The 24,953-nt window shown below is 37.0% G+C and overlaps 1 protein-coding gene across 1 annotated transcript in view; it reads right to left on the bottom strand.

Annotated features, from left to right (window-relative positions):
• The window catches only part of ROBO2 (roundabout guidance receptor 2), a gene marked incomplete at both ends in the record, with an annotated part of 468,927 nt that overhangs the window by 9,128 nt on the left and 434,846 nt on the right, over window positions 1-24,953 (bottom strand). Inside the window, 4 exons of the mRNA XM_084291813.1 lie at window positions 3,311-3,481; window positions 8,196-8,378; window positions 17,374-17,582; window positions 20,803-21,063. Of these exons, the coding sequence (XP_084147939.1) occupies window positions 3,311-3,481; window positions 8,196-8,378; window positions 17,374-17,582; window positions 20,803-21,063 (824 nt within the window). The remainder of the gene's footprint in view (window positions 1-3,310; window positions 3,482-8,195; window positions 8,379-17,373; window positions 17,583-20,802; window positions 21,064-24,953) is intronic.

The raw sequence follows: 24,953 nt of genomic DNA, 5'->3' as shown, positions 1-24,953 counted from the left end.
ATACACAATAGCAAGACAGCGGGAAAGTTAATAGGAATCTTAAGTCACAGTTCTCCATTTTAATCCATAACTACATGTCCTCTCTGACTTCTCTATTTTTTTAAAAACAAACAAACAAACAAACAAAACACTTTGTTCAACTAAGGAAGAGCTTTTAACTTCCTCTGTGGATTTTCTGTTGTTTCCAAAGTCTTTTAGGATAGGGAAGTTAAAAACCAAGTTGTACAGGAGGACAAATATAATGATTCAGTCTAGAATCAGTCTCCAGAGGATTCTGACCTTAGAATGAAGGAAATGAAAAAATAGGCTTTTAGGAGATTTGTATGGATTGGTGTCAAAAGTAAGCATGAAGCTATATCCTCATATGCTTAGAACATCTGGGATCTGTGTGATACACATTAAACATTACAGTTCCATGGGTCCTTTACACTATCCCACATGGTTACAGTTAACAAGGAAGAAGTGCTCGGGAAGTGTACTAGAAAGGGCAGAGAAAGGACATAGCTGGAGCTTACTTGAAAAAGAAATTTAAAATGACATATTCAATATGTGATGAGCCCTAAACACAGGATGCTAAGACTCATCCAGCTTGGGAATTTGAATAAGACTGACAAACTAAGTATATTCTCATATGAGAAATCCAAGGGGAAGCAGTAATAAGGGAATGGATTAGAGACATCTCCAAGAGAAAACTCCAAACCAAGAGAAAATGTATAGAGATGTTTCCCACTAAAATCAGGAAGGCCCAGGCTGAATAAACAGCCCTGAATTTGAGCTCAGAATTGCTGGATCTGTCTCAGGCTCTCCTACTTCTTTTTTCTAACAGCAGCTTAAGAACAGTAGTATTGCACATCTTTGTTAATTTCATTGCAATATTCTACACAAAGCACACAATTCCCATTTTTAATTTCTGTATACCACAGGTTCCTAAATTTAGTTTGTTTACATGCATACAGGTGGCAGCAGCAATCTTTAGCTTCATTAATTGACAAATGTTCTTTTGCAAATTTAGCTATGACTCAGACTTGCCTTTACACTTTAATGACTCAGTAACACTTGAGATGGAAAAACAGTACAATTTGTGTTTGTTTCTGTGGTAAGAGAGAATGAGAAAGGATTCTCTATGATTTTAATACATTACACATTTTTACTACATACAGTAAGCATTGGAATTAGGTTTATAACAGAAAAATTTTATGTTACCTGCACACAAAAGTTGTTACTGTTACTGCCTATGCCTGAGTGGTTGATCGTTGAGCATAAGGGTATAACACTGGTGGTCTGACTCAAATATACTAAAAAAACTCCACTACAGTTAATGCTTTATAAAGAATAAATCAAAGACCATAGAAGATTCCTCTCTTTAAATAAATCTTAAAATTCATTCTCCTTCACCAATTCAAAACAATGTCAGATTTTATGATGGAGTCACACCCTGAGGAGTCATGCTTCTCTCACGACCTGAGTTAGATTCCCATCTTCTGATAATCACCTTATCGATAAATATTCCTACAGTAATAGTACTCAAAATAAAAAAAAAGATTAAAGTCCCAGCACACTTAGTGCATTACAAACACAAATGTATACGCAATTTGTGGCCCAAAAGGTTCATAGTTCAGTGTGACAGGATATGCCATACAAAAGTGTTGAATTACTGTATTCACAGAAAGAGTATTGCCAGCACCAAAAGCAACACCCAGAATTTCTATAGAATTTCTACTGCTCTCATGGACACATCTATTTAATAGATCTGTGTAGCATGGAGGCTTCTGGAATATATCCAGAAGTGGAGGGCATTAACGTTTAAACCAATGAAAACCATATGAGTAGGTTCTAAGCTATTTTGAGTTCTTTCCTCAAATTATATGGCAGGGAGGGTGAGTCTCAGAACATGAGATATAATGATAACCTTTCTAGTAAAGACTTTCACTTCTGGAACCCGTTTTATTCTCTGTGGTCTGACAATCAAGGAATCTGTCAGAACATATTGCAAAACTATCTGTATACCTGATGAACACGGCTGAGAGGAGAGCTGTGGTTGTTTTAATGGCCACAGTCCAGCTTGCATACTGTTAACATATTTTTACATGCACCTAGAGTAATAAATAAACCATACTAAATATGCTCTCTACCAAATTTATTTATTACATGCTACCTGACAAAAGAAGATAATGAAGGGATTCTCAAGCAATGGTTACTAGAATTCAGAGGACTTTTATTCTAAAGTGATTTTTTTTTTTTTTTAACACCTTCCACATCTGCTGGAAGATTTGTTGAGGTGTACTAAAAATTAGGAGACAGACTCACTGGCATCACACTTGTTTCCATGGTCAAGCCAGTGTCAGGAGTGTCATTGAGGCAGGTGGATCAGCTGAGCTCTCAAAATCACCCTGCCCTGAAAGCTGCAAGAGAGGTCAGCATGAGGAATGTGATCACGTTCCCATCTGCTCGGCATTACAGTTATCCTTGGTGGCTCCTTTAACATTGTTTTTCCATTTGCCTGCTTGTTCCCTCTGACCATTTCAACACTTACAGTGACCAGTCATATCAGAAGAAAAGAGGGGGAGGTAGTCAGCTGGCCACCTTCTTATCCAGCCCTCCTCAAAGAGTAACAGACAGCAACTGCATCTTTTGCCAAACTCAAGACCGGGTGGACAAAGATAATGGAAAGCTGAGCTGATCTTAGTGATTAGAAGAGCAGAGCAGACACACCTGAAATTTCTAGATGGAAAGCTGTGGTCAGAGAGAAATGCAGATGAAAGAGGAAAACAAAGTCACTGATGTCAGTGAATTTCAGGAATGAAGCAGGGAAGACAAGATGTGAGGCAGAATCATGCCTCACATGAAAGTATGGCACTTATTACTATAGCTGTGGGTGGCTGTGAAAAACAGCACAAACCAAATAGAGTACTGTGGGACTGGCTGTACATTTCTCCTTAGGAATTCACTATCTGCTGCTAGTGCTGGTGGTGGCTATTTAGATTTAATGTGAAATTACCCATGAGTCACGTTTTAATGTTAACTCATATACAGCACAATTATTATTTTTTTGTAAGATTTATACTGAGATCTGAAAAAAACTAAGAGATGCTGACTTGTTCAGAGCTGAAACAAATAAAAGCTCCTTGAAGAGTCACTTAACCAGGTTCCACACTGCTAGCACTGCCACACTGCAATACTGCCAACCCCATTTCACCAAACAAGTAATTCATGGTAATGGACATGCCTTAAAAGAGAGCTTTATGCTCCCCCATTCTGCACACCCGCTTGTTGCAGCCCATTGCCAGGGGCTCCCCACCACCACACTTACCATCTGTTATTCCCTCCCTGCGATGAGGCAAGGGGGGTTGGTCCAACCGGCCTCCCTTGTGTTTTTTAGTGGGCCTTGGCCTCTGATTCTGATTGACAGCTCCACTGGTGTTGCTGTCAGTAGAAAAAGGACTGCTTGGCCGAGGTCTCTGAGAGGAAGGGTATGCTTTGCCTAGAAAAAGAGAAACCAGATGAAAAAAAAATATTATTGACTTGAAACAGGCTGTTCTATTAATGTCTGTTATGAAACATTAAATAGGGTCTAACTCTCAGAGGCAAGCAAGTGTCCCCATGAGGTACCCGCTGATGACAATTGCTTAAGTTACACCACAAGCGAAGTGAGAAACTTGGCATTCTTTTGTCTTTACTTTTGTAATTAAAGCCATTCCATCTGTTGTGCTAAAACTACTGCACGCCATGTAACTCCTACCTGCTCTGTGTTCAGAACAGATGTGTCATAACAACTCCTCAGCCTTCAGCAGGGAAAGAAAACAGTTCTGCAATCATATCAAATTTATCTCCTCCTGCCTTCCACCTTCACGTTTGCTGAGCAAGATTCTCATTTTAGGAGCTCCCATGTGCACGGTATATCTGGAGTAACTCCATTGAGATAAACATTACTGGTTTTGCAAGCTATGTAGCAGTGCAGCTTTGTGTACTTAAGGGCTCTCTTCTCTCAAGAAATAAAGATGGAATTTAAAAGGTAAAATTTTCCTGTTCATTTCAGTATTTTATGTGTTTAATTACAATGTATTCTGAATGCATTTATTCCCCAAATGTTTTTTATATATAGACTAAACAAGCTACATGATTTCTCTTTTAAAATCATCTTTGATGCTGTTCTATGGAGCAGGTCATGATAAGCATCACAGCAGAAACTGCAGGAGCACAGTTCATTTACTCCACTTCTTATTTTGATATTTTTATTCAGTTAACACTTTGCTAGGCTTGTTCATTACTTAATATCTGAGAACACTAAGTATCACTGACTTTTAATTTCTTTCTTTTTTTTTTTCCTGTATGTTGTTCTTACCAGCATCTCAGTGCTGTTAATATTCTGATGTGTTTAGAACTTGTATATAACATTATTACTTTCTTTAACCTCCCCTGAAGGGGGAAGCTTATAAACCAGTCAGAACTTCTGCTCTGTCAGTGCAAGCGTAGGCCCAAATGCTCTGAGATTTGGTGAAAAGTGACAAAACGGCTGTTGTTTTTCTGATCAACTGTTCCTAAGCTAGTATGAAGCTGCTTTATCTTCTAGTTAACTTAGTCCAGAGTCTACCCTCCTGTGAGTTACATTTTTTCATAAAAAAAAAAAACTTAAAAGAACCAAAATTCTGGAAGAGGCATGCTTGAGTACCACACTGTTCTTCATGCATTGTAACAGACACGCTTATTTCCAGCATGCCACCACATACAACTGGATTTAGATAAGCCTAATCAGGAGTAAAATGCTACCTACTACACTATTTTAAATATTCTCAATGCAAAAAGAGGGCAAAGTGAAAAATGTAGCTATAGTCTAACATACTACTTAGCATTAATAAGTCCATGTTAGAATAACACCTCTGTATTTGACTTCAGTATTTTTCTGACTATCTAAGGCCTGAGCTTTTATCTTCTGACTGATGTGCACCCTTAGGAGGACCCTGCTTTTAGGCTGGCTTGTCTCACAGCTGCACGTCACTGCCAGCTACCAGAGGTTACCACATTTGAACCATTCATGTGGACTTTTTGTAACTCTTCTCTGGAAAAAAAAAAAAAAAAAAAAAAAAAAAAAAAAAAAAAAAAAAGCTAATTGAACTAACTTAAAGAATATGAACTGTATGCCTTTGATAACCTGGCTCATTTAAACTGAAATGGGTTGCAGAACACCTACCCAAGCAGCTAATTCTGGAGATGGGAGAAAGCAGTAATAAGCATTTGGGCTGAAGGCTGGAAACACCAACCTCTATAGCTTGCACAGCTGCAGCTAGACAAAGAAAAGTGATCAAGTCCTTGTTTCATAGATAAGGATAAAAGAGTAGATGAGCATGGACAAAATATCAAAGATCTTGTTTAAAAGTACAAAAAAAAAAAAAAAAGGCCACTAATGTGAAGAAATTCGGATTTAAGCCCGAAATTCCATCCTAGTTCACATTATGCTACACATATGTTTTGTAAAAATAAACTTGCAACATCCAAGCACAACTAGCAAGTGCTGGATGAAGAACCTTCACACTTATTCTCTGGAGTAAAGAAATGTGATCATAAATTCAGAAAGTTGGTTTGGAAAAAATATATACTCTAAAAACTCTCTCTTTTATCCCTCCATGAAAATGAAGAAAAATAAAATAGCACTGACCTAAATCGGACACGGGGCAAATACAAATGGTGTGTGGGCTCCCAAAACACATCTTTCAATGCACCTAATATCTGATTACAGCATTTTATTTTTGTATGCAGCCCTTCCAGGAAGAACTGCTGAGCAGTGTCAGATTCTATAGCAGATTTAGTGTGTGCAAATGAAGACAAGGATGAATTCACTAATTCTTGATTTAATTTCCCATGGGTGTTAAAAGGAAAACTGGCTGAACTACGTTGGCAAATCACACAATGGTTTCTGGAAAATGGAATCAAAGTGTCTTGCAGGAGAGATGCCTTGCCTTGTGCCTGGATTTACCAGAGCCTTTTATGCTTGGCAATCAAACACACCCATGTGAGGCTATTAAGTTGGACTTCTTTCACATCAGTGAGAATATTTCACAGCTGTTCTGAAGGGAAGAAAATAACTGTCCCAACTGCAAAGGAGTAAAAAGTCAGGAGCTTCAGTTTTCCTCCAGAGCAGGGAACAGAAATAATTCTGCTGCTTCTCCACTACAGAACACCATTTTGCACTATGACGGATTTACTGTGGTACAGCAGATCCATAATAGGCAGGTCTGATTGATCACACTACTCTGGGAGGTATCATATCGTAATGAAACTACAGTAAGCCTTGCGGAGTTGTTTCCATTTGCTGATATTTTTGTGGGGGGAAAAAAGGGGAGGGCTGTTTCCTTACAGATGCTTCCTGTTTCACTTTAGCCTCCGGATCATTAAGAGAATAAAAAGACAACAGAAAGGTAGCCACAGGAGTTGGATACTTCTTTTTTTTTTTTTTTTACCCTAAACTCTAATAATCTATCCATGGAGTTACATGGAAGTGCTCAGTTTAAATGTGTTTGTGACCTGATTAAGCTAAGAAAATATAATTGACAAGAGAGCTCTCATCCCATTCTTGTATATTGCATTTACATAGCTATGACAAGAAATCATCTTTAAAAGTATCTCTGTGTTTGCATACCCATATATTTTTGTTACGTGCATGTTTGTGGTGGAAAATATACTTCTCAGAGGGACTGAAACAAGTGGCATTAAATTGGGGTGAATCTTTGCATTATTTTTATTGAGGCCATAAAAACACAAAAATGAAAAGGTTGGGAAGGATTCGCTCCTTTCATTCAAGACTGTTTAGGAGACTCTTCAAGCATAACACTATAATTTTAAGTTATTGTTTGGTCCCATTTGCCCATAGTAGATGGCTGAAGATCTACAGCAGCTTTTCCTTTCTTTTTATTTAAATGACAAAACAAATTTACTCAGTCAATGTCCCACTAATCTAAGAAGTAAATGAGGTTTTTAACTATTTTTATCAGTAAAGTAGCCATCTTTTAAGGATGATTATGTCTAACCAAACTCAATGGGAAAGGTCTCAATGATTTTAAAAAAGCTGGAATTTTACCCTGTAGTTTGTTGTTGGCATAGGATTGTAGATTCTTTTCTTAATTCCTAAAAGCCACTGTTTGTCATAAAGTCATCATATGCAGAAAGCCAGCAGTTATTATCCCTAACATTTGGAGACATTTATCCTGAATGCACATATTTTACTGACGGATAGACTTTATACAAGACAAATAATTAAAATTTTAAAATGATAGGAATATTATGGGAACTGTGGGTAGGAATAGGAAGAGAAAGTGTAACAGAAGATATGACCCAAATTCATATTTACTATTAGGTTGTCTGGATTTAAATAATGAGGTATTTTTGCTATTTCAATAAGAATGAGAAAATGCAAACATATTCTCTGTAGCAAATATTTAAAAGTATGTTTTTCTGCATGCTTGTTTTTCCTAAAAATAAAATAAGGAGCTTTAAAACTATGAATAAAATTATATTTACTTTTCATTCATTCATTCTAGAAGATAAGATTGGTTGTTTTCAAAAGTAGTAGTCACTTCTGTTACATTTAACTTGGCTAATTTAGTTGGCATAATTAAAGTTAAATTCAATCAAATATAATAATTTATTGAATTAAATATTTTTAAAGCCAGCTGATAGAAAATACTTTTAAACAGTTTGTATTGTTAATAATAAAAGCATACCATTCCACCCCCATGTTTAGAAAAACGTCACAGAAAAATACATTTTTTTTGCAGGAAGATGCAACAGAAAAGCAGGGATGGAGATAACAGTTTAAATGTGATTTTAATCATTGAAAATGTAAATGATTGTGAGGAGACATTGCAGAAATGAAATCATCAAAGACTGCATCACAGAATTAGTGATTTCTTCACCGAAATATTAAACAGAGCATATGTCAGTAAATCTATTGAGGAGTCAGCATAAAGAGAAATAGTAGCAGACTAGAAGTGCTGATTAGAAGCTTGTGCTATTCATTTCTTCAAGTGACTAAAATGAAACATAATGTAAGGTTTCATTTAAAATATACTGATAAAAATATCTCCATCCACCTTACTACATGCATGTTAGACAAATGTGAAGTAAAACGCAGGTTCACTGAAAAGAAGAGAACAGGCAGAGACACCCTTCATGCAGAAAGCATCAATTTTGAGTCTACAAACCTGCTCTTGTCAGGCTGGTTCCATCCAGCCTAAAACCAGCTTTATCTGCTGCTGCAACCAGTGCTTGTGCAAAACTGCCGCTGGTAAAGATCGAGTCATCTGAGGAGCTACCTACACTAGATCTATGACTAGAAAAGTTACGGTCCTCATCAGACGCAGAACCCCATCCATTTACCATTGAACCTAAAAACAAATGTAGGGGTCTAGTGAGTTGTACAGATTTGATATTTTTTGATCATCTAAAGTTTATAGACTGACTTAACATGTCTTTTCTCAACAGGAAACTCAAAGTTACTTTGACAACACTTCGTACAAAAGAACAGTATTCATTTAATGGCTAAAGACCCACTTAATATGTTCTTTCTCAACAGGAAACCCAAAGTTTATTAGACACAATTTGATATAAAAGACCACTATCACAACTAAATGGGATCCCATTCATAGCTTGCTCCATGTAGCTCTCATCCTGTAAACAAAATGATACACATCCTCTACAAGCATGAAAAATTTTTTTTGAAAGTTAATATATTTTCCCTGAGACCCAAATTAATATTTTTTTTTTTTTTTTTTTTACTTGACTTATTTTACAGCAGTATCTAGTTCAATATTTGCAAAATGAAGTCTTAATTTAGGACAGCACAAGTGTATGTCTCAGCAGATATGGCTGAAGTCAGACATAGGCTTCAAAAGCAATCCTGAACAAGACCAGCATCATATCATTTTCTCAAACAAACCTTGAAACAGATGAGCAATCTTTATGGCCCAAACAAAGCTGATGTAAGGTAGTTCATTCCGGGGGATTAAAATTTCCTTTTTAACAGGTTAGAAATAGACATTCAAGAGCAGAGCAAATACACACTCAAAATGAATACTGAGTCAGTCAGTGAGCCATACCTTCTAGCTATAGATTACCACCACTGCAGGAGAGCAAAGTGATAACAACGTCATAAAAATGGACCCAGAAAACCAGATACCAGTGGGGAAAAAAAAAAAAAAGAAAAAAAAAAAAAGGAATATAGAAGTCTTGATGTAATTAAAATGTGAAGAGCAAAACACTGAGGGAAGGAATCATATTTTACTCTTCACTTATATTCTTTTATTTTTCTCAGTGCACAAAGGACCTATCAACAGTACAATATGTATTTTCCAAAGCCATCACTGAATTCAAATTTTCTGGAAGTACTGAAATTCTGTTTCTTTTGAGGTTACAGATGGAGTTGATGGTGTTTTGTACTTCTGAAAATCATGCATAAATATCACAGGATAATTCTACAACGTGCATTGGAAAATGAGGCAAAGAATACACAGCTAGCTTTGCTCCAGGAACAGGGCAGCCCCACTTATTTGTTACCAAACCCAGTTAAAGTACAAAGCTACCACACTGCTTTTGGGACCTGTCACCACATGGCATTGCATGGCACCATGTAGACATAGAGTATTATTGCTCTGAGATGGCACAGGTTCCTCTTCATCTTATAATGAAGATGAAGGCTGCTGAAGGCTGCTTTTTAAAAAGTGGCATACATATGTTGAGAAAAATCCCAGTGAACCAATGAGGATCTGCAGAGAACCAGTTTTCCAAAATATGACAACACGTGGAAAGATACATAATGGCCTTGACTTTACTATTCAGTAAGCACAGGTGAATTTATGTGAATATACATAAAATGTACAGCAGTGTAAGTCATGTTCTTCAAAGCGCTTTTAATATTTGTCCAAGAAATTATTATTTTGTTTGAAATCGTTAACTAGTAAATCAATGCTGACCCAGTTATTAGAACCAAACTGATAGGCTACATAACTATATCTATATAACTACATACATCATGTAAAATATAAAATATACTGAAAAAATAAGAAATGAGTACAATAAATGAATACTGAAATTTAGTCTGTAGCATGCTGCATCAAACAGCCTGAGAACAACAGATTATTCTGTGATGTGGCAGTGACTGAACCTTTAATGTCATCAAAGTGGTGGGCTACAAAAACAAAAGTCCATACACTCCTAAAATACAAGAAAATAAACTGAAAAGGTCTATGGAGGTCAGACAGGCAGAAAGTGTGGTAAGTGCAACAGAGAGTGACAGGGTTTGATTCTGCTTGCCAAGAGCACACAAAAAATTGTTATTTTCCAAACAGATTTGACCTGATGTAGACAGATGTAAGGAAGCCTAGATAACAGCAAGGGAAGGCTAAAACTTCATTTCCTCTGAGAAGACTAACTGACAATCTGAACTAACAATCAAAGTGTGATAGAACATCATAGAGAATGGAGAGTAGAAAGTCTTAGTAAGAGTTTCTGATTGTGTATGAAAAGAGATACTAGAGATAAAACACTTCGTGCAGATGTAAGAAAATGAAATGCTATAGCTGAGGACAATTTCAAACAATTGCTTATCAACACATCCTGCAAAATATGTAAGCACAAGCTGAAACATAAAATATGATTAGACCTGCAGATATCAAAGATATTCAGGTGCTGAAAACTTACAATGCATTTTGTTAGTTTCAGGGCCCAAGGGTTTTATATGATTCTATTTTCTGTGTAGATGCATATGGAAATACATATTGAATAGAGTATGCACCAATATACATAGGTTTCTAATATACTGGAGGACCTTTTAAAGGTAATTAAGGTTGAATTTCCATTTGCTTACATTGTTTTGTCCATTTGCTAACCAGCCACTAAGCTGTTGCGTAGGATATAATACATGTGATCATGGAACAGTTTTAAAGTGTCTCTAGGAGCAGTTGCTATTTTTCATCTACTCTTAGAAGGGCTCAATCCAGCTGAAAAAAAGAGTTCACATTTTAAGTATGAGATATACTTAAAATCTGCAAACGTCCTTAATGCTCTGTCCAACACATGTGCATACATCTCTCTCTTTACATACTCACAGCCATGCCAGGTTTTCTTAACAACACCAAAATGTTAATTATCAGTAGAGCATTGTCCTCAGACTGCCAATTTTTCAGGCTAACTCTCTAGACAAGCCCTGTTCCTGACCTCCTCTGCACTCCCATGGACAGAGAGCACCAACAGGCACTCTGCCCATGGGTCGCTTCTCCTTCCCCTCGCCTCTATCACCTACGTGAGGAGGCAGCACCTGTCATGCTGCAAGCACGGCTCAATCCTGGCATGGATGTGAGCTATACTGGGTGAGGACGTCAATGCAGCTAACAACTAAAGCAAATGATGACGTGACTTCTGGTTGCTGGACCACCTGCAGACTGCAAACCAAAGCAAAGCTTTTCATAACTGCTCGAGTCAGCAAGCTGCCATCACCAAAAGCTGTGTGTGCCGCTAACCTGGTGAATTCTCATAATATCCACTCATTCACTCTGCCTGTGTTTGCCCTCCAGGGGTGTGGACATGGCCCAGTTGGCACGGGCCTGCTGCAGCCCAGCCCAGGCCCCTCAAGCCACCATGTAGCTGTGTTCACTGGGTGCACATGGGGATGCCTTCTCTAATGGCATCCACCGGCCTCTTGTTTTCCCAAATCAGATGCACATTTGTTTCTCTCTGAATAAAGGCAGGATAAGAGATGCTGACATCCCTTTCAGATCAACTGTGCATTTGCAAATGGAATGAAATAGGCTTTTAGTGTCTCCTTTACATGCAACTCACTATGTGTTCTCCAAGAGCACATTTGAGTTTTTACGCTTTCTGGCAACTGTAAATTTTACTCTTGCTGACAGCAGCAGTAAATGCTTTATGTGGAACAAAATCAACTCTGTGAAAAGTTGAACTCTGTTTTCTTGCTCCATAAAATATCTCTTGGTGCTAACGCAAACAGAAAGCTTCTTTGCTCTCAGGGAAAGGTAGGGGTACTTGAGGTGCTAGCTTCTTGTAGGTTGCGCACTACAGCTTTTAGTGGTATTTTGCCTACAATAAAAACACTATTTTTCTTTGCAAGGCGTATTCTTGCTTTACTTCAGGGAAAAAAAAAAATCTAATGCACTTGTGAAATAAAAGCTGCTCACAACAAACCTAACATTTCTGAAAATTCCATTTGGTACTCTTCTGCATACACAAAATTCTACATGCATGCTTAAAATTAACAACCAATGTTACTGGGACTTGTATGGGCGTGCTTATGTGCTTTCCTTTATAAGACCATTAAGCGCATGCTAATGTTAAGTCACTATTCCTCTGCAGGTTTTTTGATGGAACAGGACCAGACTGATCAGGTTTGTGAGGTATGGGTGAAGTCCCCAGGGACTGATGCTACTCCAGGTGAAATTGGTTACAGAATTCCTCTAGCCTGTGTATAGGAGAAAGGCATTGACCTCTTTGGTCATGATTATAAAGAAGGAATGACCAATAATTTTAGTGGAAGTGATGAAATAACAGGGGGCAGTAGTCATTGTAGCATTAGAATAAACATGAATAATGGAAATTCCTGAATGCAGAATAAATGTGATCATACTTTAAAAATTCAGCTTGGACTTATACTTTACAATATACTTCCCCAGAGATATCCCAAATATTAAATGTATACAACTAAAATAAACCATTAATATTTTAAAATTTTTATGTGGGGACAGGAAACTCTAAATAAATTGAGTCAAAACACATATACATATTTGGCACTTCAGAGGTCCAACCATAATTAATGTCCTTCATAACCATTTAATGAAAAATGAATTTATGTCATTTAGCCAAATTTATTTGTGTTTGCATTTTCAATCTTTTTAGGTTTTTTGGTTTCCGTATTGCTGAAAGGCACAAAAAAATTCTCAAATTTATTCAAGCTGTTAGAAAAGAAATGCACACAGAACATTAAGTGGTTGCTCAAATGTTGCTGAGCTGTAAAATACTATGATAAAGTGGCATCTTGCTGTGTCTCTATTACTTCTTCAGCACTAAAATTAATTTATGATCAGTCATCAATTCATTTACATGTCGTTTTATGCTAAATCCATCCTTGCTGATGAATGCATATCCCTCGATCCATTAAGCTAGAGTAAAGTCTGTGCTTTATAATATGACCCTGCTAATTGTTGCATTACCATTTTTATGAGATACAAAAACTAGCAGTTTCCTATTTTCTGAGCACATATTTAATCCATGATACACATTCTTCCTATTAAATGCTATCTGTCTAACTGCTTATAAAATAGAATCTTCTGCAATAGGCATCCCTAACCAAATCAATACAAATACTGAACTCTGCTATGGTAAAATATGGTTCACAAAAATGATTTTGTGTAATTTCCAAGAATTATTCCACTTGTGCTCAGACACAATGAATGAACAACTTTTACCATACAGACAATGATCACTGATTCTTTTAATCAAGACCAAAACATGCCAAATAAGTGACTTTCTTCCTTACTGAGCTATATAACCTATAGCAATCTTTATAATTTCAGATCTCGATAATTTTATTAAGAAAAAAAAAAAAAAGTTTTGCTATCTGTATGTAATGGCATTCTTTACAAGAATATCCTTCTGCTTCTATCAGTTTGTATCAGTTAGGGAGGAAGAGGGCCTGTTCTAATTTCCACGCTAGTTAATGGGTGTATCTCTACCCTCAGTAAAAATGCACTAGGACTGAACTACTAACTTCACTAGTGGAGCTGGGGGAAGAAAAGATAAGGGGAGGGCTAAAAAAGCCCCCCAACAATAGTAATTTGATCTGACAAAACCTAGCGTTCTTCTGTTATTTCATTGGGAAAAAATAATTTCATATATTCATTATATGCAATTAATTACATCTATTAATGTAGAATAATATAAGACTCTTCATAACATTTCATGCCATAATTCTCCACAGCAATTCATTATAAAGGTAAACACTAAAAATAAGCAAAAGATAAAGCAAATTTCAATGTGTCTGTGAAAGCAAAAGGAACTTTAAATGATTGTGAACAGAAAATCAAGTTAGCAGACGTTTTAGACCTGCTTTTCAGCTGTTGTTGTTTGTTTTTGTCTTTAAATCCAAACTAGGAACTTAGTATCCTAGAAAACCAGTTTGGGAACAAATCAAAACATTGACTTTGATTTCTTATTCCATTATACAAACATCCAAACCTAAGCCGCCCTCCTTGAGTTTTCTTTGCAATATCTGGAAAATATTACGATACAGTTACTGTGTACTTCTCCTTTCTCCTCACTCTGTTATACATGTCTCTGTCACCTGCAAAGAGAAAAGCTTAATAGCGCAGATTAAATCCCTGTCTGAATCTCCAGTTAGCTGTAACTAAAACTCAAGAGCCTGGAAGGCAACCCAACTTTTAAGCAGTTTACAAGAGCAACACTGTGATTTCAGAGAAATTTAACAGTCTGAGCTCGGTTCACCCAGTGCCAGTGTTTCCCCGCTGAGAATCCCAAATTTGGCATTGGATGAAAACCTCAGTCTCAGCTCAGCCGTGAAGAACAAAGTACCACTGCACTCCTGGAGTGGGTGTCTTCAAGCCATCACTGAGGCGTGCTAACAGTGAGGAAACACATCCTGCTCATTGTACAGCAATTCTATTCTGGGGAAGTCTTGACTGAGGAATGCCAATTTATTTTTACTACAAGCACTAAACTCACAGGACATGTTTAAAAATGTACAGAAATATTGCTTCTTCCAGATTAGCTGTTCTCATTTGCCTCCATTTTTTTGACATAATGTAATGTTTAAAGAAATGAAAATGTAGTACATAGTTTCCTAGGAAAGTGCTTGTTTAAATCATCAAAAGCCCTATGAAAAGAAGTAAAGAAGTAGCTTATACATGTATTTTCTCAGTTAATAAATAAATAAATAAATAATTCTTCTACAGTATTCTGAAAGCAATCAAGTAAGAGAATGAGAAACAGCTTAGAAACAATGGATGCAATTTGTTTTATACCCTCCTTAACACTAGTAAATGCAACCTGGACAGGTTAACAGAAACAGATGCACAAAATTAAAATTCTCTTTTGAAACAATTCTCCCAAGTAAAACAAGCAATTTCCTTCTGCCTCCTAATAAAAAACAAGTCCAGCTCAGAAAATTAAGGTTTTGCCCACATAGTAACCAAGGAAAACAGCAGCTTTCTTATTCTCAGAGTTTGCAATTTTATAGATTATTTAAACTAACTTGCTGGATGTATTTTTGCAGGGCTATAGTTTCCTAATTGTTTTAAGCCAATATAAGTGTTGGCTATAAGCTATTGGGGCAGCCTGTCATTTTGCTTTCCTTCTGACTGCACAGCCCCCTCCTGCAGTGCTGACAAACACATTGCCATGCAGTGAACCAGATCACGGAACAGATCCAGCCAGGAATTAAACAAGCAAAGGAAAAAGCAAAAGAAAAACCTTAATTTTCAGCTGGGTGAAACAACATTGAGAAGGTGGTAGGGATGAGTGGGTGTGCACTTAGATCACCTTACAAACAAGCTCAGTCTATGTTACCAGGTTCTGCCGAATTTCTTCCAAAACAAAACAAAAACAAACAAAAAAATAACACCAGCAGGTTTTTAACATTTCAATAATTAAGTAACATATTTAACTAAGAAAAAAAAGCTTGAATGTTATTCATAAAAACATAAACTGCAATGAGCACAAAATTCCTTGAATTGTAGCAGAAATACATCTGTTCCTTACTTTGCTGGTCCAAAATATTAGGTGAAAATGTAAATGTGCAAAAAACTAATTTTTTGATTTACGGATATATCAACACCAACATATTAATACATTCCAAATGGAAAATATATAGCAACCTGATTATTTATTTATTTATTTCTATATTACCAGTGCAAAAACCCTTACTGCATTCCTAATGGAGAGGTTTCTGAGCCACTCGTGAGATATGCAAAAATATGCAGAATTATAGCCTGAAGGAGATTATACTAGAAATTCAAGCAAAGTGACTTAACATACTCATGCACTAATAAGTTAACCTTCAGAATTCAGGGATTTAAACTTTAACTCTACAGCCTTCAGTTGGATCCAGACTTCAAATTGCAGCATTAGAGCTACAGTTCTTAAGTCTTAATTAGATTGGCAAGCAGTCTGGCCCTAGGGTGAGGGAAAACCTGGAAAGTGGGATAAAGCAACACACTATTTAATTAACAAGGGAAAGGGAAGGAAATTATAGGTATTGATGTTCCATCACTGTCATATTCCTGTAGTGTTTTCAGAATAACAATGTTTAAAAAAGGGTGCAAAATTCTTAGAATTTGCAAAGGCCACAACAAGACAAAAAATAAGCAGTGCTGTTGTAGTAATGTGTTATTGAGCCAGTCTCCCTGCAGGTGCAGCTAACAACTAGCTTTCTTCCACAGAGATAAAAGACTGAAGAAGCAGCCACCAGCCATCATGAGCTGTGGACACTATGTACATTTGGGTCTATACGAAAGCTGTACATTGTGGATATAGTATATTATATAAAAGTCCAAGTTCAACCTGAAGGGAAATATGGTGACTTCTAAAAAAGCTCATTGTGCCCATATAAAGTCTGTATTTAAAAAATATATATATACATATATATTTCCCTGACTATATTTTATCGACAGAAATTTTATTTATTCAGTTTCTGTATGTTAGGTTATCATATCCTTCTAGTTCCCCTTTGATGATCCCTATTGTAACTTTCCAATGCACGCAAAAGGAGAAAAGCAGGGAGAAGGAGTGTCAGAATAATTAAATATCTTCACTGAAAGGGAACAATTACTAATTTCAGCAATACAAAATAGGTTCAAAGTACACATTTTCCTACATAAATGTTATATTTACGCTACAAGCAAATGTTGTGCTGATCCAACTACACTTAGTCTGAAGTCTTTTAACTTCCTTGTGTTCATCTGTAAAAGCATTTACCCACTGAAATATCTGAAAGTGATCTAAGATAAAATTTTTATGCTGCTCCTGATTTTGAAATATATATTCCTAAGCTGAGGTCTTCCCCCTCCTTTTTATGTAACTGGCTTGCTTCTCCAGTAGAGTGAACTTTTCATGAAAGCTAGGATATAATTGAGTTTTCTTTCAAGTCTTTAAAGCTTTTTAAAATTCATGAATTTTCTTATCATTTTGCAGCAAAGTAAAGTATTTTCAAATCCTCCTTTAACTTTAGTGTTTAATATTAACACATTTTAAATGTTACAGAAATAGAGTGGAATAAATTTTCACTTAAAAATTGTTTGATTAATGATGTATTTTACTGTGAGGAACAAGCTGGTGTCAATGTTTACCGTGTTTGGTTACCTGTCACAGAGCTGTCTAGATTGTCCATACTGGAGCCTGGAGTATGCTCTAGACCTCTCAGTGGCCTGCTGATTTCTACAGTTTCTTCTTCAATATCATCCTCATCATCATCTGGAACATCTGTTTCCAAGTCTGAAATAAGGTTTCCAGATACATATCCTAGAGGCGGAACTGGAGCCTGAGGAGGTTGTGTATTGCTTTGGATGTGCCTACACAAACAAACAGGAAAACAGCATCAGAACAGGTGAAACTTTGTACCCCATGGTCAACAGAACATCAGACTCTCAGTAAGTCATCATGCAGATTTACAAAATATGCTTGTTAGGTCAAACTCAAATAAAGCCTGTGCACTTTCCAATATTAAATATACAACCCCTCCTGTAACACAGGGAAGGTCAAGATCATCCTGTAACAGGTGAAGAAGTGATGTAACCGGATAGTACATAAATCATGTAGGAAGTCCACAGAAAAGCACAATGAATCCCAGCCTAGTATACAAGTGTCTCAACCAACATTCCACCTTGAAAATCACACATTTGAGCCAAATTTATTTTTTTTTCCTTCTGCTTGAACAGACTCAATGGTCTTATGGAAAACTCACCCTCAAGAGGAGGAAATGACCAACAGGGCAGAATAAATCTTGAAGTCCAATGAATTCATTATCAGTAAAGACTTTTTATTTTGCTTAATTCCAAGTAGTTTAATTGATTTATTTCCAGCAGTATTAGGGCATGCATGCATGAAATTACTGCATGCAGCAATCACAATTAAAAAAAAAAAAAAAGGAAAAACAAAGATAAAAAACACCCACAGGATAGCTAAATAGCCAAAGGCAAGCACTGGGCTTGGATTTTCACTTATGTGGTCTCTGAGACTCTAAAGAGGAGAAGAACAACCATCAGCTTTTAATTCTGCTTTCAATGCAGCTTTTTTTCACAGCACTACAGGTACACAGCAAGCTGTGTCAGGGGACCCAGACATGACTGCCCTTGGCATAGGAGCATGAACGGGACTTGAATTCACTAGCTGAGCCTTGTGGGAGGCCTTGGGGGGCTATTCATGAGGTGCTGTGACCTGATGCCAATTGGCAGAATGCTGGATGTGGACCAGGACTCTGCTGGTCTTTTTCTTGGTCACCAGCATACCAGAAAAAAATCGCAACTGTCACCTGTAAGGCTACCTAGATCTACTGTGTTTTCACTGAGCACTTGGTGCTGTATTATTGCCTACACTTGATAAGCACAGTAATTCTTGCTATGCAAACAGTCTTTTTTCATAATGTAAATCTATCAGATTGGAGAATGTCATGGTAAATGTTATGGACCACTGGAATCTCTTTTTGCCTTCATGTGTAGGTTTTAAATTATTGCTTATCCTAAGGCTTATTTGCAGCGCGAAGGTTTCATTTCTGATATACAGCCCCCTTCTGATTAACAGTTCTTGAATAGTTTTCTCCCTGGACACCAGGGTCTTGGCTATGTAGTGTTCAAAACACTGCGCAAAAGGGCACTATGATCTCACTAACCCTCAATAAACAGTGTGATTAGCTCCTAATCAAGCAAAATACTAAAGTATATGCTTAATGTTCAGCATGTGATAGAACAATTGAAGTCAATTTCTCATGTACTTGTAGTTAAGCATATACTTAAGTGATTTGCTGGATCAAGGCCATAATGATTATGTACTTTTCCTGTAATCACTAATGTGCTCTTTCTTAAATTCTTAGTTGTCTGGTCTCTTCTGTTACTCCTACAGTAACCTATCTGATAGGTTTCACCTTGTTGTTTCTCCCCTTTACACTTGACAGGTTAACTTGTGAAAAGAAAGTAAAGAAATCTTCCTTCTCGTTTAAGACAGTGGAGGACTTTTCACTGACTTTGAACAGCCTTCACTAGATGCATTAACAGCATGGTGTGTCTTCAGCCAAACAATATCACATCACTTCTATTTTCAGCTCCCAATATTTACCCCAAAACCTACTGTAAGGTATTAGTATGAAAATACAGGTTATTGCCTCTATATCATTATTTTTTTTTTTTAGTTTCATGTACAATTAACTGTGCTCTTATAAAAGAGTGATGTTAAAACCTGTATATTCCTAAGTACATTATGAATGTCCCTGATCAATTTTCATTTCTCCAAAAAGGGAGCAGGACCTTTCCCATCCAAAGCTAGAGGCTTTGCTACTGAGTTCAGCCATGTTATCCACTACCAGACTGGCACCTGCAGTTTGCAGGGTGTAGAAAGCATAACAGCTGCAAAATGCAGGAGCAATTGCCTGTTCAGACGGGGTGTGCATCTGCGTGCTGGCTCGCAAGCCAGCAACCTTCAAGAGGCCAGGTTTAGCTGCTGCCTGGGATTTGGGTCTGTCCCACAGCAGGCTGGGCTCTGTGCTTGGCAGCGTGGCACCGCTGTGAGACCAAAGTACCCTGTTGATGAAGTGCAGATTGCAGACAAGCCTCCAGGCTTCAGCAGTGTCCAGGGAAAACAGCTGGCTTTGGTTTGGCACGGCCTGCCTACCTGCCTGGTCTATTTATGGTAGCTCAAGCTGAATAACTTTGTGGCTTTATTCACCAGTATGGAAAGCCTGCTTCCCCACTGGCAGCGTGCCACTCAGTAACTATCTCTACTCCTGTCCTCTGAGAGTCTTGGGCTTTGTCTGGATATAAAAGTTTTTAAAGGACAACTGCCACTTAGGGAACATCCAGAAAGCAACTGACCTTCATCGCATCCCCATCTGGTGCAGATGACAAGTTCCTTTTCAGTCCCCAAAGAGACTGCTTCTGTTTGTTTTACAGGGGAAATGTTACTGTGATATTTGCTTGCTCTTCCCTTAAATAAGCATAAAGCACTCTGATATGCAAGATCCACTCTGTAAATTCTAACAACTTCCTTCCTGCCATTTCTGTTTTTTCCTTATGAATCAGAAATTTTCATGGTGTTTCAAAATACAGTCAGATTTACAAATGCTTCATTCTCATGTGACAAGGAATAAAATCTGCTACATTTCTATTTCAAGTAACTAGCATAATTTTTAAGCAGAAATTGAGGTTCCCAGTATTACTGAAATTCTTTAAAAAATCATGCCTTTTGCTAGCCTGAGAAGAGACTACTGTGAACTGCGTACAAGTTGTCAGTAGGTGGGTGTTAACTTTTCAGTTGCATATATGCAGAATACCAGAGGAATATTATTTTCATGTGTTTTTAGCCAAGATTTAATATATTGCCATGCATTAAGGTTTCAAAAGCAACTACCAATGTTTAAGGCCTTTGCATTGTAGATACAGTTTTGCTATTTCTTTTTCTATCTTATGGTTTTGGAAACATCACTGAAATTTGTTGAGCACCACTGATGTTTATGCCACCAAGGAATAGATTATTATTATGCTTTCATTTCCCAAGCTGCAGGTGCACCCTTCAAACATTTACCATGTCTGCTTTGCTATATCAAACTGGTAGGCCCTGGTTAATTCATCAAGGTGGGCTTGAAGCATTGGCTGCATCTCCTCTCGCGGAGAAGGTGTGAGGGTTGCAGTTGACTGTTGTCCAAAGGAGATTGCAGGTGATGAAGCTACTCCTCGCACAGGAGGTGTGGGAACACGATCATCGTCTTCTTCAAGCTCATCCTCCATGCCCTGATGGAGGTAGGTCTGAACGGGCAAAGGCGGACACCAACCATCACTGTCATATCTAAAATAAAAACCAAGTAAACTTAGTATATATCAAATCTCAGCTCTGAGGTGCAGCAGAGGGTATACAGGATTTGTGCTACAGATTGAAGCCTTGCATACAGTGTGAGATTTAACATTTACTGAAAATAGGGTCATAATTGCTTAAATCCTCCTTAGTGATTCCATTTAATTTTTCCCCACAACTGCTAAGCAACTTGAATAAGATGTGCAACAAAATAATTACAGATACATTATCACATTTGTTAATGGCAATAAAATAATGTTCCCCCACAATCAGCAACAAAAATGAACTAACTCACTTCCTGGATCATTAACCTCGGAGAATGTATTGATAATTGACCTAGACATGAAAATAGTAGCATTCTTAAAAGGCAGAGTGAGCTTTACACAGTTGCCCTTATGTGCTTCCTTACTCCCACCTTCCACTTTATTTGTCTTTTTTTGTGTGTTTTTTTTTTTTTTTTTTTTTTTTTAGTTTGTAGTTTAAATAAAACCCCACACTTTCCACATACATTTTGGTCTTTCCACATAGTGTATGGCTGTCTACAATGATGCGTAACACATTTATGTCACAGCAGCACTGACCTTAGCATATGCTATCCCGCACGGCCAGCTAAGATACATCTAGCATGCATGTTGACGGCCCTGCCAGCACCCCACCTCCTAACCAAACATTCTTGGGACTTACCTAGACAGCGCTAAAGTTCTGAACACTTTCAATACACCTGCCCAAAGCAAATTCAAAGGTTAACAACCACCAATGTCCTTCAATTTGAAGGAGAATTTGATAATTCTCTCTTCACATATAAGAAATGCTCTAATAGGTATTACATTTTTTCTGGTTCCATTTTTGGTCTTACACTAAGGGAAAGGAAGAAATACCTGATCAGGGCTAGAAACAGACACTTTATAATCTTATAATCTTAAACTTGGTCAGTAATTCAATCCCTTCCTGTCTCTGTTCTTATCACAGACCTTTCAGTCTGGTGCTGTATTACAGTACCATCTCAGGATCCTGTCCCTGCATCACCCAAAACATATAGGCCCTAGTGACTGTTGAAATACCCAGAACATTATCTCCCCAGAGCAGTTCCCTAATCTGAACACAACTTCTGTTGTAAACAGCTCTGCTGACAATCACACCACTCAAATCTTCTGTCTGTTCTTCACTCAAGTCACACCACTGTCTATTCTTCCCATCCTCAACACATCCACTCTGCAGTCCCTTGAGTATCTGCACACATTTCTTAACTCCCAGTGTATTCCAAAATACCTCAAGATAGACAGCTCTTTTGAAAAGACAAGCAGACAACCAAAAGCTCTCACAGCTCCTTCACTGTCAAATCATCTTGTACTCTAAAGGCCATTCCCCAAGCATCACCTAAGTCACATCTTCTTTCCACCTTCAAGGACTGCAGACAAGGTACACCCTTTTGTCTGCAATACAGTTAACTATGCATTGAGTTATAGAGTTTATTTCTCAAGAAAAGGAACCTTTTTTAAGGTTCCTTATTTGGAAGGAATTACCAATTTACCAGAGCAAAATGAATCATAGCCTATTTTCTCATGTGAGGAGCTAGGTTACAAAAATGCTGGGAACAGAGAAGTTTCATAACCTGTCCTATGAACAGAAGATTGACTTTAAGCAAAAACAAAGGTTTCTAAAATTAACTAAAATTCTTTTTCCTTATTCTAAAGTGTGTAGGCTGTATTTGAGAGTACAGATTCAAATCTGGCTTAATCATATGAAAGCCTGTGGAAAATACATCTTTTAATTAAAGCTGGTGTCACTTTAAATCCATATCTAGATGTAACTGTACACAGATACACACGCACGTTATGTATACATAGGGACAAATGAATGTTGCATCTTAACAGCTGGCATTAGGAGCTATGAGTGACTGATCCATTACCATTTTCATAACATGGAATTTTAAGAAAATGTTATATGATATAAATTTGACTGCTTAGGAGATGGTTAGGGTATTACTAGCTCTAATTTCTCTTTCCTAGCAATATTTACTCATGACATTGGCACCTAAAGGTGAAGAGACCATCCTAACTCATGCTGCTAAAAGTTTACAGTGCAACAGCTCTGTCTTTTACACTTTTACACTCTCAACCTTATGCTTCTTGTAATGGCTTCTTTAAAAGGGGCAGGGCTGTAAGAGACTCCTTAGTGGCTTTCCGATAACGCATAAATGGGCTTTTGATGTAATCTCCTATTGACCCCACTTGTTTCAAACCCCCAAATGTTCAGCTTGATTGTTTATTCCTTAACAAGAAGGTTCTGCACAACTACTGATCTTCACCTAGGTCTTCTTTGAAATAGAAAGGAGCCTAAGCCTGAAGCTTAGGATATTGAGATTAAAAATTTCAGGTATGAAAATGTTTGCCTTTATAATGTAAAATGTGCAAAAAGCCACCAATTATACAATGCATTTAACCAAAAATAAACCTGCAAAGAAAAGCAAGCAAACCTAACTATCATCTGTATATAGTAACTACATAAATTACACAGTAATTTAAACTTCTGGAACCACCACAGTCAATACTGGTCGCATCCATGTTCTTTCTGGTTCCCCGAGTAAATACAGCTTGGAAAAATGCATGTAACCTTTTCCAAATACTTCTCATTAAACTCCAAACACCTTAATTTCAATAGAGACTTCTGACAGTAATTTCATAATAATCAATTTTAAGTCCTTAAATATGTTCTGTTGGACAAACATGAAACTTTACATTTCTAATATTTTTATTTTATTTTTAGCACTTTAATTCTATATTAATCTTTTTCTGTTAAAAAGCATGGTTCATTACATTGACAGTGCTTCTTCTTCAACATAAAAAATAGGTGATAGGTGATAGGAAACATTCTATAAGAATTCTGGTTCAATACGAACATTGTTGCAGGAGAGAAAGCTTCCCTCTCTAGGCCCTGCAAGAAAGCATTCTTTTATTTTTTTTTAAATGTAAAAGGTATTATCTTCTATACTTTTTTTAAAGAAAACTACTATCACATATATTGACATCCAGCACCTAATACTCTGTTTTAAGGTGTGATCAATAGTAAGAAATAAAAATAACAAATGTTAACTATATGAAGACTGCCTTTTCCAGGGTTGGCTCAAGATCATGCATATTACTGGTGAAAAAAAAATATAAATAGATGATAAAGAAGAATAAAGAAGCATTTCTCTACTGTTGAGCTTATTACATAAAACCAATCAAAAGAATCTTCTCTGAAAAAGGCAGAAAGGGAAAGTTTGATTGGAAGCTACTCCAGGAAAAGAGAAATTTCAAACACCTTGAAGTATATACAAGTGAAAATTAAGGAAAACAGCAAGGAACAAGCACAGTTTGTAGAAAACTAAGAAGAAAGGTAAAGTTTCACAGAAAAGAGCTCACTAGGGAAACAATACTAATAAACAGACTTTCTCCACAGGTTAAACGGGAATACAGTACATCCCCAAATATACCATGTCACAAAGAATGGCTGCTTGGATTTACGTATTCACCCTTTCTTATGTGCGTTGCAGTTCATGGAAAAATGGAGGTGAATGCAGACCTTGATTCTTCTGGGGAGAAGATGTTAGAGAGAGTCAAGAATGTGGTTTTTTGTTTTTGTTTTTCTTCCCTTTATGATTAAGTTACGTGAGTTTTTTCTAACATTGCTGTTGTGGATTTTTCTTATACGTTTTTAGCCAACAGGCTCCTGGTGTTAATACCTAGTAAGTAAAATCAGGTATCAAAATTGTTTAGTTTATTTGGGAACTCATGCCAATGAAACTCACACTTGAATTCAAGAGTCATAGGAAGAGAAGCACAGAAAAAGTATCTGTTTATAAGCCAGATTCCTTGTTTTATTGCTCTAAATGTTCACCTTTT

The sequence above is a fragment of the Netta rufina genome (assembly GCF_964035555.1).
Source record: "Netta rufina genome assembly, chromosome: 1".
Taxonomy (NCBI): Eukaryota; Metazoa; Chordata; class Aves; order Anseriformes; family Anatidae; genus Netta; species Netta rufina.
Note: the sequence above shows the minus strand (reverse complement) of the source record. Positions and strands in the feature narration are given on the sequence as shown.